Raw genomic sequence first — 17,916 nt, 5'->3', positions numbered from 1 at the left:
TAAGACCAATGAAGCATTACAATGTGAAACAATAGGAAAATGGAGACTGAACAGTGCAGCAATAGGTTATACATTTACAGTATAAAATCATTAATGAAAAATAACACTTGATTATTGCTACAATTTCTACAATATTTGACAAACTAAATCTATTTTCACTATTTTTCTATAAGAAATATAGGGAGATTATTCTTTGCCTGTTCTCTGACCTCCTGGAGCCCCCACTGTTGCCCCCATTGCCACCAGCCCACCACTACCTGTGTTCCCAGGGTCTGGTAATCCTCTGAAGAAGATTTTTGGGGGTTAGGTAGGCCTACTGATCAGCAAAATCTGATCAGCCCTATTCAGCCAGGAGAAAAATTCCAATCAAACGTCTGCTGTTGGTGGGAGGCTTATGCTGGACCCAACATTCAAATATTTACAGAGCAGTTAGATTCATTGTGTTCAATGGGTTTTACCACCATTTATTTCCATGTTAAGTATACAGATCTGAACTCATGTAAGTATTTAACTAGCGATGTCTCAGAATTATACAATTCAGAAAAGAGCTTCTTAGGTTCATAAAAGGGAACTTAAAGAACAGTCAAATATGTATGAACTTCCAAACCCTCTTCCAGCTAAGATCAATATCCAGGACAGACAAGATTTAAATTCATATTCCCTCCCCTCCTAACCTTGCTAATCCCCACAGCAAACCTGCCCTTTTATTTTATCTTCAGGTGAGGAATGGGAAATATGATGAGAAAAACAGAACATGTAGTTTTCCCCTTCTGCTGTCTTGAAGAGCTCCATGGCAAACCAAGAACAATATAGTGATGGTTTATGGAAGTGAAATCTTCAGGGATTACTACAATGTTAACAGCTCTTGAGAAGCTTCTGTTTCTCAGCTGCCCTGTCCTTTAAGTACTGATGTGCTGTTCAGAATATGAGAATGACCAGAAGGAGGAGGATGAAAAAATCTTTCCTCTTTTTTTTCTCTGATATTACTATAATTATTTTTGCCTGTTCTTCTGTGAGAAAAAAGTGATAATAAGGCTTGAGAGAGTTTTTTATGGGGTGAGTAGATTGGTGAGGGAGTGGGTATTCATTTTGATGACTGCCTCTTAATGATACCTTTTGTTTAGAATATGGGGAAAAATATATAAATATATTTCCAGGTCATTCAAAGGAAAGTCCATAGCAATCTACCAATCTATTGATTTAATTTACTTTTATTTTAACCCCTATGGTGCTTCCAGGCAGATGGTACTTATTATCAAATCAAAGAACGCTGCAACTATTTCATCTTTCTGCATTAATAAGCTTCCACACTTTAAAAAAGTGATAGGGAAAACAGTTAGAAACCAAAAGAGGATTACAAATGTAGGATGACAGTATGCACTCCAGGAGTGAGTAAAATGAGGCTTGCAGGCCATATTGGCACACATACAAACACCAATTTTTGGCCCTAAATTGATCAGCTGTAACCTACAGATGGTTATAGAATGTATCATTGGTCAATTCAGGGCACTTTTGGACCACAAAGCCCATTTCAGGAAACATGTGGAACAAAACTATTTTGAAGTTTGCAAAACTAGAAGCAATTGGAAGTCATTTTCAGTTTTTAAATAATGCCTTCCTGGATCTAATAGGCCCTGGCCTAGAGAATTCTACATCAGCAGCTGGCCAGTTTTTATAGGGAAGGTAAGTGGGCAAGGTTCTAGGAGTGACTGTTAGAAGTTTCCATATAAAATTCAATGCAAAAAGCAGGATGACTGCACAATAAAAACATCATTTTGATACACTTGGAGTGTTGTTCACACTAAGAAAAGATAGACCAATATATTTTATACACTTTCCTCAGGAAGTAAGTTCTTGTAAAAGAAATCACACATAACCATATATTTAGAATATATGTACATATAAATGCAGCTTCTGCAATCACCATCTGCATGACTTACCAATGCATATTTTCATGTCCATAGAAGCCATGAATCCATCATAACAAAGGCAGCGATATTCTCCTGGGATATTAGTGCACTGCCCACCATCACAGATATCTGGGTTGTTTTCACATTCATCAATGTCTGAAGGAAAATTAGGAATATCAACTCTATGAGTATTAATACTTTGCAAACTGTATCACTTGCCTAATAGACTGATTTTTTTAAAAAAAAATTCCAAGGTAAAATAATTAAGTACATATTGTAACTGTCAATTCAAAAATCAGTTCTCTTTTGAAATTAAAAATGGTAACTCAAGATAAACGACCGTTGGCATCAGCTGACAGGAAGTTTTTGCCTTCTTCATCCCACTTGCAGCCCTGTGTGCTACCTGAAGATCTATCCTATAGGGAGGACTGCAGGGTGAGAAATAATTCTCCCAGTTCTGCTGGTGAAAGCCATTCTGTCAGTGGAAAAACACAATTTGATCCTTGCCATAAGGACCTACCATTTACTAATGATAAAAGTCTAATATGATGTAATTTTTTAAAAAGTGGGAAACTGCAGCCTTCTCATTTAGGTTATTTAAAGCCAGTTTTCTAAGGGAACTTATGGAATGTGAACAGGTCATAATAAGTAGAAAAACACTTATCTAGAGTTTTAACAAATATTCCAACCTGAAAGAGAAATGGTAAAAGAATTTGTGGTAAGATAGACACAAAATATATGAAATAACATTCAAATGGTAATTTAGGAATATTTATGAACACTGGGAAATACAGTAGCTATTCTTTATAAATGAACATCAGGGGGATTTGTTTTTAAATGAGGTTCCATAGGCCTCAAGCAGACGGGGCAAAAGGAGCAGCCAGAGGTCACTCCTGCCCTGATTGCTGTGGGACCACAGCAACTGCATGCATCCAGTCCTGATCCAGGCCGCCACTGAGCTTGTGAATGGGCCAACAAAAAAGAGATTTGTGTGGTATTGTGTAAGCATCCTATATCTACTGCTTGTGAATGCCTTGTGAGCTTTTGGCCTTTACTGTCTTACCTGCACAAGTCCTCATATCTGGCATCAGAGCATATCCATCACTGCAACTGCATTCATAGCTTCCTTCTGAATTAGCGCAATGGGTGTCACAGCCTCCATTCATAATCATGCATTCATCAATATCTAAGAGAATATTTTAGACAAACTATAAGGTATCTTTGGTAACTTGTAAAAGCAGATTAATATTTTCTTTAATAAGATATATTTGACAGATTCGTGTTTTTCCATCTACATTACACTTTTAGGAATTAACTGATTTTAGTAGCATCTAATCAAAGGAAAATAAAGCAAAATGAGAATGAGAAAACAAAATGAAATGCAATGAAAACAAAGCTATCTATAAAAAGAAGTAGCTGGATTTTAAGAGTTGAGGTCTTCAACTGTTTATAACTGGATGGCCCTTGAAAGATATCCAACTGATTTTTATTCACTTACTGTTATAAACTTAACATTTGGAAAATAAATAAATTGGAATTATTTTTAAACATCTTTAAAATATGGATATTAATTTGTCCAATACTTACCAATACAGCCTTGTCTGTCTGGAGTGGCTTGGTACCCAGGATTACAAGAGCACTGATACATTCCAATCATGTTCACACACTTCCCATTTCTACACAGATTATCACTAAGAGAACATTCATTAATATCTGAAAAACAAGAATAGCTTAGTTAATCTAACAACTTCTGTGAACATCAGAATGTAGCACTGGAAGACAGAATTTCCATGAAAATGTGTTCTGATATGAAGACACATGAATGTTTCCATGTGTCAAAGTAACACTTTGATAAGGGTTAGTTCTTACTTTTTGCAGGTGGCATGGTTGTCCCTACCAAGTGATTGCACAGTCTTAATGTTATCAGATTGTAATACTCCAACCACACACACACAAAAGCAACCATCACACAATTTCTGCAATGCAAGAACCAGTCTTAAGGTCACAAGGGAGAAGCAAATCTGAGGAGAGTATTCCAGAATATCAGAGCAAATGTCATAAGAGCCCTATTTTGTACAGGTGATCATCTTTAATTCCAAAAGGAGTGCAACAGGATTGTGTCGATGACAGATTTCAATTTGGAGGAATTAAACACATACACAACCTATATGAGTACACCCTAGCTCAATTTGAGAACAACATGGTATTTACAAGCTTTCTCAGCAGCTTTCTTGTTTTTAAATAATTATCTCTTATCTTGTGGTGTTTTGATCTACCCTCCAAAATTTCATTTTTAAACGAACAAACCATTCCCTTTTCCACTGGTAACTGACATACCCCAGGCTTTGACCACAGTCACATAAACTAATGGGAAGTCTTACTGGTGACAAATAAAGGGAGTCTGCCAAAGTTGGGGAACTTCCCCAGTGTTGCTTAGTAACTGTGCAGTACACTACAGCCTTCAAAAGTAGTTTTTGGGTGCTTTTGTATAATCTGTCTGATACAGCATCCAAAGCTTGCCCCCCCCCCCCCCCCCGGACACACACACTTTAAAAAAAGGTTGTTTGGGTGGATAATCCTGCTAATTTGTGGAAACCAATGAGCCTTCATCGAGCATAACACTTAATATTAAAACTTCTGCACAAGCCCCTTCAGGGCAGCCTAGCTAGCCTGACTGATCTCTGACTGCACATATGTGGAATGTCACATATTTAAATCCTAGAAACTTCTGGGTAAAATTATACTTGATTTGCAATGCATTCAGGCATTATGAACTAGACAAATTTCTATTTTGAGCCACATTATTACAAATATTAGCTACGATTTTAACAGCGAGCACATAAAATTCTTAGGCACCTGAAACTTACCCACACAATCTTCACGTGATGGAGACAATTCATGCCCTAGAGGACAGTCACACTGAAAGCTTCCTTCTGTATTTACACACTTGCCACCTCTGCAGAGAAGAGGGTTACGTTCACATTCATCTATGTCTGAAAAGAAGATACGGAGAAGCATTTTTTCAAAGGGACAATTTGAGAAAAAGTATGATGAAGTATAATATTGTCAACATTTGAAAGTAATTAGGAACCTATGACTGAATCTGCTCTTTCAGTTTTCATAATAAATAAAACATAAAACTGTATTATTGTTCTTCAACAAGAAACAAAATCATAATGTAATTGATTTCTTTAAAAAAATTAATGTCTACAAACCAAATACAAGTAAAAAATCTTTGTTTTGCAATGTCTTTTACACATGCTCTAACATATATTTGGACTTTCTGTCACACCATTACATAAGCAAAACAGACACAAAGAGCCTCATACATCTCCTTGACAGTACATTACCTTTTGTTACTGTTATTACTACAATACTGACAAAAATGATTTTTTTTTTGCACACTGTTGTTATTTCTGATCTGTAGACTGCAATAATATATAGTTAGATTGATTATATGCTCTAGTTTGGGCATAGTTTACATTAACTAACTGTTCCTTATCTGAAAATATGTGTGCAATGTTATATCTAGTTATTAGAGTTTATCGCATGGGGGTTAAACCGCTCCCCAGCGCGTTCTAACAGGGGCGAGCGGGGGCGCGCACGGAACGCGATGGGCACCAGATGGGGCCCAAAACGCGACTTTATCGCACGGGGGGACGCCGACACCACGCGTTCCCATCGCGTCCCAATTTGGTTCCAGAGGGCACCATTTCTGGGAACTGTTTCAAAGCATCCCCAGAAATGGCGCCCTCTGAAACCAAATTGGGATGCGATGGGAACGCGCGGCGGCGGCGTCCCCCCGTGCGATAAAGTCGCGTTTTGGGCCCCATCCGGAGCCCATCGCGTTCCGTGCGTGCCCCCGCTCGCCCCCGTTAGAACGCGCTGGGGAGCGGTTTAACCCCCATGCGATAAACTTCTGTGTCCAGTGACAGATACCACTATTCTCATAACAGTAAACTTTCTGCTCAGTTATAGGAAGGGAAAACTGATTTATTCAAATTCATATACATGATCGCTGACTGGGATTAAAATACATGACAATGGACATAGGATTATGAAATATGATTTATAAACTCTAAACACACACACACACACACACACACAGAGTTGTACACCCATCTGCACTAATACCTTTTTCACTTACCCATGCAGTTTTTCATCATCATAAATCCACTTTCATAGCCCTCAAAACATTCACATTCAAAGCTACCAGGAGTGTTGACACAGGTACCACTTCCACAGAGGTCAGGTGAGATATGGCACTCATCAATATCTAGTTTCAAAATCAAAGAGATAAAAAAGTCTGATTGTCACAACATGAAAAAATCAAATAAATTAGTCATTCATTTAACAGTATGTAAAGAAGAGGCAATAATAAAACAGTTGAAATGCAGACGTCTGAGGAAATCCTAGAATCATTGAACCTGGCAAAAAGGATGCTGAAGTTTGAAACTAGAGACTGATACTGAGATGTTCAAGAGATATGCATTGTTATAACTAGCAGTTTCTCCCACTGTTGATAGTGATAATGTCCCAAGGCCAGTTTCGCTATAAAAACTCTCACTTTCACTAGTAGGATTTACTGAATCCTTGGCCGGGTACACATGGGCCATAAGTGCCATGTAAGCACCAAAATTAGGGTTGCAGAGCGCATGGCAACCGCACACTCTGCAACCCTAATATGTATGGACAGCACCATCTTTATGTGGTACCGTCCATACATGGTGCACATCGATGTCATGCGTGTGCTGCATCCAAACAGCGCGGCGCATGCGTGACATCTCTGCCCCACCCCAGGCAGCTTATGGGGGCCTGGCGGCATCGCCACAAGGAGCTCCAAAATAGAGCTCCTTTTAGGAGTGGATCGTTCCCGCGGCAATAGAACTGGGGTGTCTGGGGGCATGAAGCCCCAAGGACACCCCTTTTCTGGGCCACAGAGAAACGGCATTTTGCAGCTTCTCCGTGTCCCAGAAAAACGCCAGATTGGGACCACAAGGCTGCCGGTGAGGCTGCCCTGACCCCAACCCAGCATGAAAAGGATCGGCTGCAGGTCACCCTTTGGGGTGGTCTGTACTGCCCCCTTCTCTGCCAGCACCACATCACATTCCATACAAAGTATTTTGCCCAACAAAAATGCTGCCTCCTGGTAGAAAAGCTGACCTCAGTTTCCCAAGTTGCTGTCCTACCAGAACCAGCACACTGTGGTGGAACTAGAAACAGAGGTAGATGAAAGTACAATAGTGTTATCTGGATTTGCATCTGGCGTGATTGTGAAGTGACTAATACATAGGTTTGTACCCTGTTATCTTCCTTTTTCATGGTTTCCCCCCTAGAGTACTCACACTAATCTAATCAGATACTAATCAGATCTAATCAGATCTTGTTACCAAAATGGTCTTGGCTAATAGGCAGTGTCCAGCATTGACATGAACTGCACCTGAGGGCCAGTTTCTTCTTATATATTTGAGAGCAACTGATTGGCCAGGGATTGGCTGGCAGAAAGACAGCATATAAATGAAGTGAATAAAATAAATAAATAAATAAACAAACAAATAACAGAAAATCTTTGCTCACAGAGAAAATCACAGAATCATAGATTCATAGAGTTGGGGCCTCATGGATCCTTGAGTCCAAACCCCTGCTCAATGCAAGATATCCAACTAAAGCATCACCAGAGGCTACCTGCCCACCTCTTTTTGAGAAGGAGAAAGAGACCCCACCACTTCTCTATGTAATCTGTTCCATTACCAAACTGCTCTTAGTGTCAAGAAGTTCCTTCTAGCATTCAATTGAAATATACTCTCCTGTAAATTCAAAACCATTAGACTGCTCTAATGTGAGAGAGTCAGCATGGTATAGTGGTTTCAGTGTTGGAGCAAGACACTGAGAGACCAGGGCTGCAATCCCCGCTGAGCCATAGGAATTTTCTAGGTGACTTTGGGCAAGTCACACTCTCTCAGCCTCAGAGAAAGGCAATGGCAACCCCCCTAAACAAATTCTGACAAGAAAATTCTGTAATAGGGTTACCATAAGTCAGAAATGACTTGAAGACACACAGAAGCAGCAGCAGCAATTACAATACAAGAACTGGTCCTACCCTCTGGGGCAACAGAGAACAGGCTTGCCTCCATTCTTCTGTGACAGGCTTAGAGGTGTTTAAAGAGTACAGCGCACACGCGCCACACACGTGCACACTGTATGCGGCTTTAACCTAATATAGAAGGTTAAGCCGCTGGAAATAAAATGGCGCACATGCCCATGGTGCACACACTGCACTGAATGCGGGAATGCTCCGCTATTAAAACAAAAGCGGTTTGAACACATGCATGTTCTTAACGGAGCCTCCACATATGGGGAGGGCCCACCGTACAATCATGTCAACCCTCAGTTTTCTCTTCACCAAGCTAAACATGCCAATCTCCTTCAATCTTTCCTCATATGCTTAGTTCTCCATACCCCCTATCATCATTGTTGCTCTTCTCTGAACTTGCTCCAGCTTGTCTATATCCTTCTTTACAATGAGGTGCCCAGAACTGAATGTAAAACCATTGGTTACTAATACTTCTCTTCCCCAGATGCAAAGGTGAGAAAAGTGACATTTCAGAAACATTAACCTGGCAGTGGATCCACCTTTTTCTAGCCAAGGAGGTGGGGAAGAAGCACCAACAATCTTCAGCTAGGAGTTCATATGGGGGATTACAGCACAAGCTTTTAAAACTGCTATTAGAGCTAGAGAATAGCACATCTGACAATACTTATCACACGTGGCTATAGCTATTTTGTAGCTACTTCGTTGTTACAGTGTCCCTTTATATTGATGGTAAACACCCATCAGTAAGGTCCCATACACGATGTTATATCATTTCTCCACATGGGCAGTAACTTCCTTGCACAGCTGTTCTGGTATTGAGCAGTGTCCCTTCTCCCTCCTCCTCCTCCTCCTCTCCCCCTTACCTATTTCAGAGCAGGCTTTTTATTGCTGCACACACACCCCAGCCTGCGAAAGAAGGAATGGCTGCTTCCTTGCAAGGAGGCATTACTTCTTTGGATGGATGGAGGGGGTAGAAACAGGCATCTCTTTGCCTAGCCTGCCAAAGAAGGAATGGCTACTTCCTTGTGAGGAGGCAATCATTCCTTCTTTGGATGGAGGGAGGGGGCAGAGGCAGGGAATGCATGAAGTGAGGGTTAAGGGGAATGAGGAAGGGAGCATGTAGGGACTCTCAATGGTGTAACAAGTCCCATTGCACTATTGAAGAGAACTGCAGTATTAAAAGTTCAAAAACTGGTATGTTTTCATGCATTTAAAATAACGCTATTGTGGCAAGAGCAAGGCAGGACTGAAGCCCATGTGATATGTCCTAAGTTCCTTCCTGACTGCAGAAGAGAAAAGGTCAAGCAAAGAAGCCAAGCTGTATCTCTGAAAGGGTTTCAGATGTAGTGTCCTGTCTGGTGGGTAGGCCTGGCTGAAATGATCCCAGTGGACTGCTTTAAGATTTCTTAGGTACCTCAGCCACCAACTTGTGCACTGTTCTGTGCCAGAGCAAACAAAAGAAGGAAACCTCAAAGCTTCCTCCATGTGTCTACAACTCCAAACCCTACTGGTATGTTTTCATGTATTTAAAATAACGTTATTGTGGCAAGAGCAAGTCTGGGATTATAAGTACAATTTTGAAAAGCTTTAAAAAATAAGAAAAATATTTCCTAAAGATAGAGGTCTATAAAAATCCTGCTCCTTGCACAAAAATCTAAGCTGATCTAGAAGGGCTAGGAGTTCTCCCCTCAAACAGAAGATTAACCCTCTCTTCCAGTCAAAATGTAGTGCTGTCCCAGAGGTAAAGCAAGGTATCTTGACACCAGGGAGGAAAAAGACTTTGGGTTAATACATTATTTTCTTTCCCAGGTTTAAAAATTGCTTTAAGCTTGGAAGTTAAGCTGAGCAAGTCCATTTCCCATCAATGCAATCATTGTAAAAACAAAGAAATCACCAGCTATAGCAATATTAACATCCAGAAAAACCTTGATTCACATGCCTTACCACCCACATTTTCATTATGCCAACAAATTGAATTTTTACAGTTCCAGAACAAACTTTTCACGTTTAATGTGCAGCCACCCATAGTGCACATATTCATTCATCATAGCTGTAGAAAGTCTCAAACTGAAGTCCAATGTCAGATTTTCTCTAGTACTTAAGAGTGCATTTTGTTTTCAAAGCAATGCCAGACATCAGTTTATTTTGATAGGTTTGAATCTGTTTGATCTAACTGGGTAATATGGTGATTTAGATAACCCAACTTTTCTAGTGCCTATGTTAATATATTCCAGTATGTTCAAAATCTGGAATACTTTGGTATAAGTAGGCAATTCTCTTATTTTAAATATGCATTCCAAGAATGCTAATATTGCCAATATTCAATATTTCATATATTCAAACATTTATTTTCTACTTACATCTTGTTATTAAAAAGAGAGTGCTACATTGTATGTTTAAAAGTACAAGGTAATGACGGAACATCTGGAATATCACAGTTTTGCCTAGGTCCAGTTTTGAGGCCCAAGACTGAGGTTGCATCTGCACTGCAGAAATAATCCATTTTGACATCACTTTAACTGCCATGCTCAATAATATGGAATTAGGGGAATTGTAATTTGTTATGGCACTTCTCTTCAATAGCAAAGGCTAAATGTACCAAAAAAACTACAATTCCCAAAATTCCAAAGCATTGAGCCATGGCATTTAAAATCGTGTCAAACTGGATTATTTCTGAAGTGCAGCTGCAGCCTGAGACACAGTTGGTCACTTTCAAAGAGGTTCACTTCTACTTTGTGTACACCACTTTGATCTTCTGGAAAAGCAGTATAAAAATTATTATTATTATTATTATTATTACTACTTCTGTTTCAAAAAAAGACATCCCCTGGGCCTGATTTGGCTGATTGGGGGTGGGGGGTGGAAATGCAACTAATGAACTCACCCCCCCCCCGGACATTTTGAGGCAATTTTTTAAAAAAAATCACAATAAATGTTTTTGACAGATAGAGGTCTAAGGGGACCTCCTAACATGCATTTGAGGCATTCTGTAGCAATTTTACTTTAAAGAAATTATGTGCAAAAAACAAAACAAAACAAAACAAAAAAAAAAAACGGCATGCCATAAGGGCCATAAAAATGGCCCTGTGGGTATTCTTTGCCCACCACTGTCTTAAGCAGATGGTAAAATAGTTTTAGACTATTTTTAATGAAAAAAGAAACACAGGAGTCTTTTAGTTTTAGTAGGGTAGTGCAAAGAGTGGATGTGTACTTAATCCTTCATACTCTTGATATCTGTCTACTAAAATCCCACTCCCTGCTCTCCTAACCATCACCAACTAAATTTAGGTAAAAAAGCAGTAGGGGAAATACTGAGAAACATCTTGAAACACCCACTGCCATTCCAACTCACAAAAAAACAGCCCCTTGTGGCTACTTTTCATTAAAAAGGAAAGGGATTGTTATACATTTCTGCAGTGCAATACACTGGAGCCTTTTGATGAATATGTGGATTTTATTCCAATAACTCTTGCAAGGCCTTCGCAGACTAACAGTAGTGAGTATTTCTGTGCATATATTTGTCTCAGTCCAAGCATCCAAATTCATGAAAATCAGTCAAGACATGAAGAGTAGATGACAGGAATGGATGGGGATGTCAAGCCTCTCGTGGTATTTCCAATGGTTTTCTAAAGGGTTCCATCTTACTTACCTGTACAGTTTCTTTCTTCCATATCTAATGCAAATCCACTGTTGCATCGACATTTGAAGCTTCCAATTGTGTTTCTGCATTTGCCATTTGTGCACATCCCTGGAAACACTTTGCACTCATTAATATCTGTAGTGGGAAAACAGACATGTTTATAAATTTTATGCAAACTGAATTGCTCATGTATCAAACAAATAGCACTCACTCAAAGATAATATTTTATTTTAGTGAGCTGCAACAATGGACTCTGTTCTAGTAAACACATGAAATATTTCCTTTCTGCAGTTGCTCTTCACACTATTCATTGTATTTGTGTGAATGTTCCTTCAAGTCACCTGTTGACCTATAGTAATTCCATAAATTCCACAAGGTTTTCTTAGGTACGTAAACATAATAATTAAAAATTTAACTCAGCACCAACAGTTGTTGTGGATGGTAGAGGTATGAGGAAAAGTAGAGAAAACAGTTATATTAAGGGTCAGCATATGTAACCACTTGATCAAATCACCAAGAGTTTGTGGAAATAAATTGTTAGGTAAAGGTTATTGAGACACATATATGTATTTTTCTCCAGACTGTTTAACAGGAAAGAGCAAAGAGATACATTAGACCTTGTATGAATACACTCAGCCCTTCATACGCATGGATTCTTTAGCCATGGATTCAGCCATCCATGGCTTGAAAATATTCTAATATATATGTATGTGTGTGTGTGTGTGTGTGTGTGTGTGTGTGTGTGTATGTGTATATATATATATATATATATATATATATATATATATATATATATTCCAAAAAGCAAAACTTGATTTTGCCATTTTATATAAGGGACATGATTTTACTATGCCATTACCATCAATGGGACTCCAGCATCCACAGATTTTGGTATCCACGTGCGTCCTGAAACTGAACTCCAGCGGACATCAAGAGGCCAATGTAAGTTCTATACTTTCAGAGAACACTCTATTGTTTAGAAAGGATCTACGAGCCAGAAGTATATTTTAAAAAACAAGTTAATTCGATCATATCTGCTGAAGTTAAAGAAAATGTTTTCCTTAATTCAGCCACTGGAATTCATTAGAATTTGTTAAGGTGTTTGCCTTTCCTTCTGTCAACATTCAGCAAAACAGGAAGACCTGATGTGTCAGGAGAAAAATATTACAACTGGAGGAAATACATCACACAACACTGTTATCAGGAAGGCTAATCTGCATGATTTCTTTGGTAAAGCAGTAGGAAGGGGAGAGAGAAAAGTGAACCCAGGTCTGGAGCAGAAGAGTTAAGGCTGTGGAACAGAACAAGAATGAATTTGGAGAAGATAGAGTAAGACAAATCTCGTAATACAATGAGGTTGGAGGGAGTAATTTGCTCGCTAAGGCCTGTTACAGACAGCCAAAATAAAGCTGCTTCGAGTCACAGTGGAGGTATGGTGTTTCAATGAAGCATGCGTCCTAAGAGTTCAGAAGCTACACCAAAGCCACGCTCCAGACTTCTGGACTCTTAGGACGCATGCATCATTGAAACACCATACTTCCACTGTGACTCGAAGCAGCTTTATTTTGGCTGTCTGTAACAGGCCTTAGCAGAACACCAAAGCCCTCAATTAGCCAGGACATTTTCAAAATGTCTGGCATTTAGTCCTGAAAGGCAGGTACCCTCCATGCACCTGTAATGGAAGGAAAATGTTTTGCTGTGTGGTGTGGGATGTAATGTGACTGTCTTGAATGACTTCACCACCACTATAGGTTATAGTCTATACTGTATAACATGCAATCACACGTAATATTATTTGTGTGAGCATCAACAAACCACTGCATTGTTCATGCTATGCATATAGATAATTGAGAAATTCTACTAAAATCTATCCCCTATTTTTTCCTCTCTTCATCCCTTCCCATTTCTTTTTCCCTCCTGTTTTCCCATTCAGCTTTATATTAACCCTTTCTTCTTCCTCTACTTTTTTTTCTTCACCCAATTTTAATTGTACAGTTAAGATAAGAGGGATACAGAGAACACCTGGTCTTTAAAATTTAAGATGCTACAGAGTGAATTTAGGGTCCTTGCCGTGTTCCATCACTGATATTTGCAGATTGAATTTATTGGGACTGGGAGACACAAAACCAATGTGCTGACTCAACTGAACTGAAAAGGCATTCTGCTGAGAACCCAAACTGTATTGAAGAGTTTGTAAGATGAGATGCTATTGTGGGGACAGTTTTCCCAGATTTTTTGGATTTCCACCATCTGCAGGCAACAATAATGTTATGGGCTTCCTCGTCCACATGGAAGAAAATTCTAGGTTGGAGGTAAGCAAATTTAAAAGGAAAAAAATAGTCCTTTTGAAGGAAGCAATAGTAACATGTGCCTAGCTAACCAGCCCTGAAGGGGCGGCCTCCAGCCACCCCTTTTCTAGCCAGATCAGGGCCACAGCAACCTCATGCCACGGCCCTGACCCAGTCTTTCTAGGGTGTGAACATGAGCCTCAAAAAGCAGCTATGTGGTGCTTCTTTGGTGCTGTGTCATATGGACGTAGTGCTGGAGGAGCACAGTGACGCCACACATTGTATGGAGCGACACGCAGCATCATGGCACCCTGTAGGCAAAGTCAGGGCGTGCGTCGTGAGGACACTACGCCCTGACTCCACCCCCATGCCAGCCCAAAGTGCCGGACTGTATAGGGCCTAAGATCAACAATAACAACTTCTGCAAATCTCATGTCCTAGGCAACACTTGAGTTTTAAATATCAAATCAATTAATAATAAACTGACACATTAAACAATTTCAGTTATAAAAGTTTGCTGTAATGGATACATTTTCCCAGTTTCTAATGTTCGGTATTATTGAATTAATTTTTTTAATGTTTCAATTTTTAAACCTGATATTCTGAGTTCTATATTTTACCTTTATAAAAGGGTCTTCCAGTTAAAATATCTCCTCGATTTGAAAAGCCTGGTCCTCTGGGACACAATACTTCATATTCTTTTATTCCAGGTTTAGGACATTCCTCACAATCTGAGCCCCAAGCAGCACCTACAGCACAGCAGCAGGTATCCATCCGGAACTTCCCAGGAACCAGTTGAACACATTCATCCTCATCCCACTTCAAGTAGCATTGTTCCATTCGGATATCTACATGTTTAGTAAATATAATAACACATACTCAGGCATAGAAGACTCAGTCTTAAAATATCGATATTACCAATAAATGGCTTATCCTGTCCACCAAAGTTCTGCTTTGGGCACACAGATCTCCAAAAAAGGAAATAAAAACAAGTGACAGAAACTGATGATAGTGGTACTATAACCCTGCCCTCGAAAAGTGTGTTTTAAACATCTGCTGTTTACAAAGACAACACTATTTTGATGTACTGCCAAATTCTACAGAGATCAGCTTAATGTTTGTACTTTCCAGACTCACCCATTGATATTTAAAGATGGCATACATAAGACATTGCAAAAGATTATTAGAATATGAGATATAGAGAAGGTGCATATATTTATTTCAAGTAAGTAAAATAAATCTAATAAATACAAGAGCTCCATTCTTATTTAAATTGGATTTAATAAATACATTTAATTTTGATCTGAATTATGTAATTCCAAATTGTTGGAATGGTTTCTCTTTTGTATTTATTTCCATTTGGAATTATTTTGCTTGACTTTGGACCAAAATAGATGTGAAGTGAGTGCTGGCTTCCCAGCAGCGCATGAGTATGACAATCAGACAGCTCATGCCCCCCTGCCACTAAGAAGCCTCACGGCTGACCACATGTAGGCCAGCGGCATAGCATTCCGGTGGCATGGCATTTACATCTGCCATGCCACTGGAACACTGAAAAGCCATGGCAAGGGTGGAAAGAAGCCGCAAAAAGGAGCTGCAATTTGCCACTTTTTTTGCATTGGCAAAATGCCAGAGTGGGACCACAGTGAATGGTTGCTGCAGTGCTCACCTGGCTCTTTCAGTCTGGGCCAGTCTGTTTTGGCCCTTTAATTGTTTGCATGGTATTGCAGCTGTCAAAGGTTGTGTCAAGGATTCAGCAATTGAACCAGAGGACAGGAGGAAGACCATTGGCCAGCTCTGAATGTAATATGGAAGTTCTCCACTGTGTGCTAGAAACACATTTGTCTCATTTGTATGTCAGTCTCTCATTAACTGCCTGGTGTTCTTCTACACCAGTCAAACTTTGTCCTTAAAACATCCCCTGTGGGGTTCTGGTGGACTTCCATGGCATGGAAGAAGCAAGGAAGTCAATTTCATCCAGTTCGGTTAGCTGCCTTTTGTCTTGTTTTAACTTCCTGTTCTCTAAATCTTTCAAAATTTTGAACATCTGATGGCCAGAGAAACTATTAGACTCCTCAATTTTTTATTACGATTGGACACTGAATCCTAAGGTCATGTCAATTTGTCCATTGTCTACGTCAATTTGAAGAACAATTCAATTATATTGGTCAGAATAAAGTCTTATGCAGTCCTTATAAAAGTGTGTTCTAGCAAGACATGAAGAAGAAAGAGTGCTCGTTCTGATCACTCCACCCTAATTTTGTCAATCTCTTCATGTGGAGAGTGATAGGTCAGAACGGGAAAATGCTCCAAGTGGGGATACTCTCCATGCAATTACAAACCAAAAATAATCAGGGTCACTAAACATATGGAGAGGATCTATCCTTAGGACAAGTTCTATTTAGAGTCATCATTCTCTATGTGAAGAGAATGATGGAAATGGAGATCAGAGGAGTGCTGGTTTCCTCACTTCTCTATGTGTTGGTTCAATGACTGCATTGGTTTAATTAAGGTTGCAGTCCTATCATGGTAATGGACAGGCTGGTAACCTCATAGCTGGATTTCTGTAATGTGCTGCACATTTGCCCACCTCTGTAACAAGTTCAGAAACTGCAATTAATTCAAATCATGGCAGCTAGATTGGTTACTGATCCATTCTACAAGTGTTCATTATCACACCAATATTAAAATCACTTCACTGGCTGCCAGCTAGTTTATAGGCAAGGTAAAATGTGTTGGTTATTATCTTTAAAAACCTTTAAAAATTTGGGTTCAGGTTACCTATGGGATTGCCTCCTCCCATATGCACCAGCCCATACACACAGGTCCTCTGGGGAACATTTACTTCACTGAGCTAGGGCTAGATTGGCAACTGTCATCCAAAATATTTTTTCTTCAGCTATACCTAGGCTGCCGGAAGAGATTCAACAGTTGAATATACTGTACTATCTGAATTTAAAACATCATTAAATACCAATCTCTTCCAGCAGGCCTATCCTGATGATTTTTAAATTGTGAATTTTAAATTATGAATTTTAAACTATGGATTGACTGTTATATGTCTGTAATATGCACTGGGCTTATTTGTTCTTTTATGTTTATGTTAAATTGCACCTTAATCTGTTGTTGTTCTCCATCTAGAACCGTGGGGAAAAGTGGGCAAGAAATTACTACTGTTGTTGTTGCTGACTGTTTGCAAGTCAAGTGAACAATGTACATATTTTTAAGGGCAAGAGGTAGCAGAACTTCACATTTACAGGCATTCAAAAGACATTTCCCCCATTCCCTTTGACATGGTACCCTTTGTTTGATCTTTTTGAAACTTGGAAGATATGGCTTTTGGATGTACTATAAAGACTGCAAACTTCTTGCCTTTAGATACAGAACTCCAGGGTTATAGAAGTCAGCATGACCTGTCACTGACAATAATGTGAAGCTTATTAGATCTTATCCAATTTTAAAATGCATCTCAAATGTTTACATTTTATGCAATCTGTTTGACAGTTGGCATGCATGATCTCATAACCATAAGCTTGAAATTTTCATTTCATTTGAATTTAAAAGGACCAATCTGCAGAAAACTGGGTAAATCTCCCATCGAAAATAATGATTTCTGAAAGAAGAATTCCAAGTAAGGAATTATTTAATCCCATATTAACTGAACACAAATGAAAGTCATATGAAAGAAATTATAAAAATAAAATCAGATATAAAAATATGAAAGAAAAACTATTTCTTACCAGTACACATCTCTAATATCCCTAATATGATGCTAAATCCAGATTTTACCTGAACTTAGACACCATCAGAGTGATAAACTAGTTAAAGTTAGGGTTTTGGTATTGAACACACTCAAGTTTACTGATGCCATATTATAAGGTTTGGGTTTCCTCTCCCTATTCTGCAGAAACACTACAAGCCTGATGGGAGAGCAGATAACAACATTTCTGAAGCAGAATACTGCTTCAGAAATGTTGTTATCCT

General features: G+C 39.1%; 1 protein-coding gene across 1 annotated transcript in view; it reads right to left on the bottom strand.

Annotated features, from left to right (window-relative positions):
* The window catches only part of FBN2 (fibrillin 2), a 217,041-nt gene that overhangs the window by 68,193 nt on the left and 130,932 nt on the right, over positions 1-17,916 (bottom strand). The window contains exons 24-30 of the mRNA XM_089491328.1: positions 14,553-14,780; positions 11,654-11,779; positions 6,058-6,186; positions 4,778-4,903; positions 3,498-3,623; positions 2,974-3,096; positions 1,941-2,066 (exon numbers count right to left, since the gene is read on the bottom strand). Of these exons, the coding sequence (XP_089347454.1) occupies positions 1,941-2,066; positions 2,974-3,096; positions 3,498-3,623; positions 4,778-4,903; positions 6,058-6,186; positions 11,654-11,779; positions 14,553-14,780 (984 nt within the window). The remainder of the gene's footprint in view (positions 1-1,940; positions 2,067-2,973; positions 3,097-3,497; positions 3,624-4,777; positions 4,904-6,057; positions 6,187-11,653; positions 11,780-14,552; positions 14,781-17,916) is intronic.

Source organism: Sceloporus occidentalis, unplaced genomic scaffold (genome assembly GCF_023333645.1).
Source record: "Sceloporus occidentalis isolate IW3139 unplaced genomic scaffold, rSceOcc1.0.p SCAF_1, whole genome shotgun sequence".
In the NCBI taxonomy this organism is placed as follows: Eukaryota; Metazoa; Chordata; class Lepidosauria; order Squamata; family Phrynosomatidae; genus Sceloporus; species Sceloporus occidentalis.
Note: the sequence above shows the minus strand (reverse complement) of the source record. Positions and strands in the feature narration are given on the sequence as shown.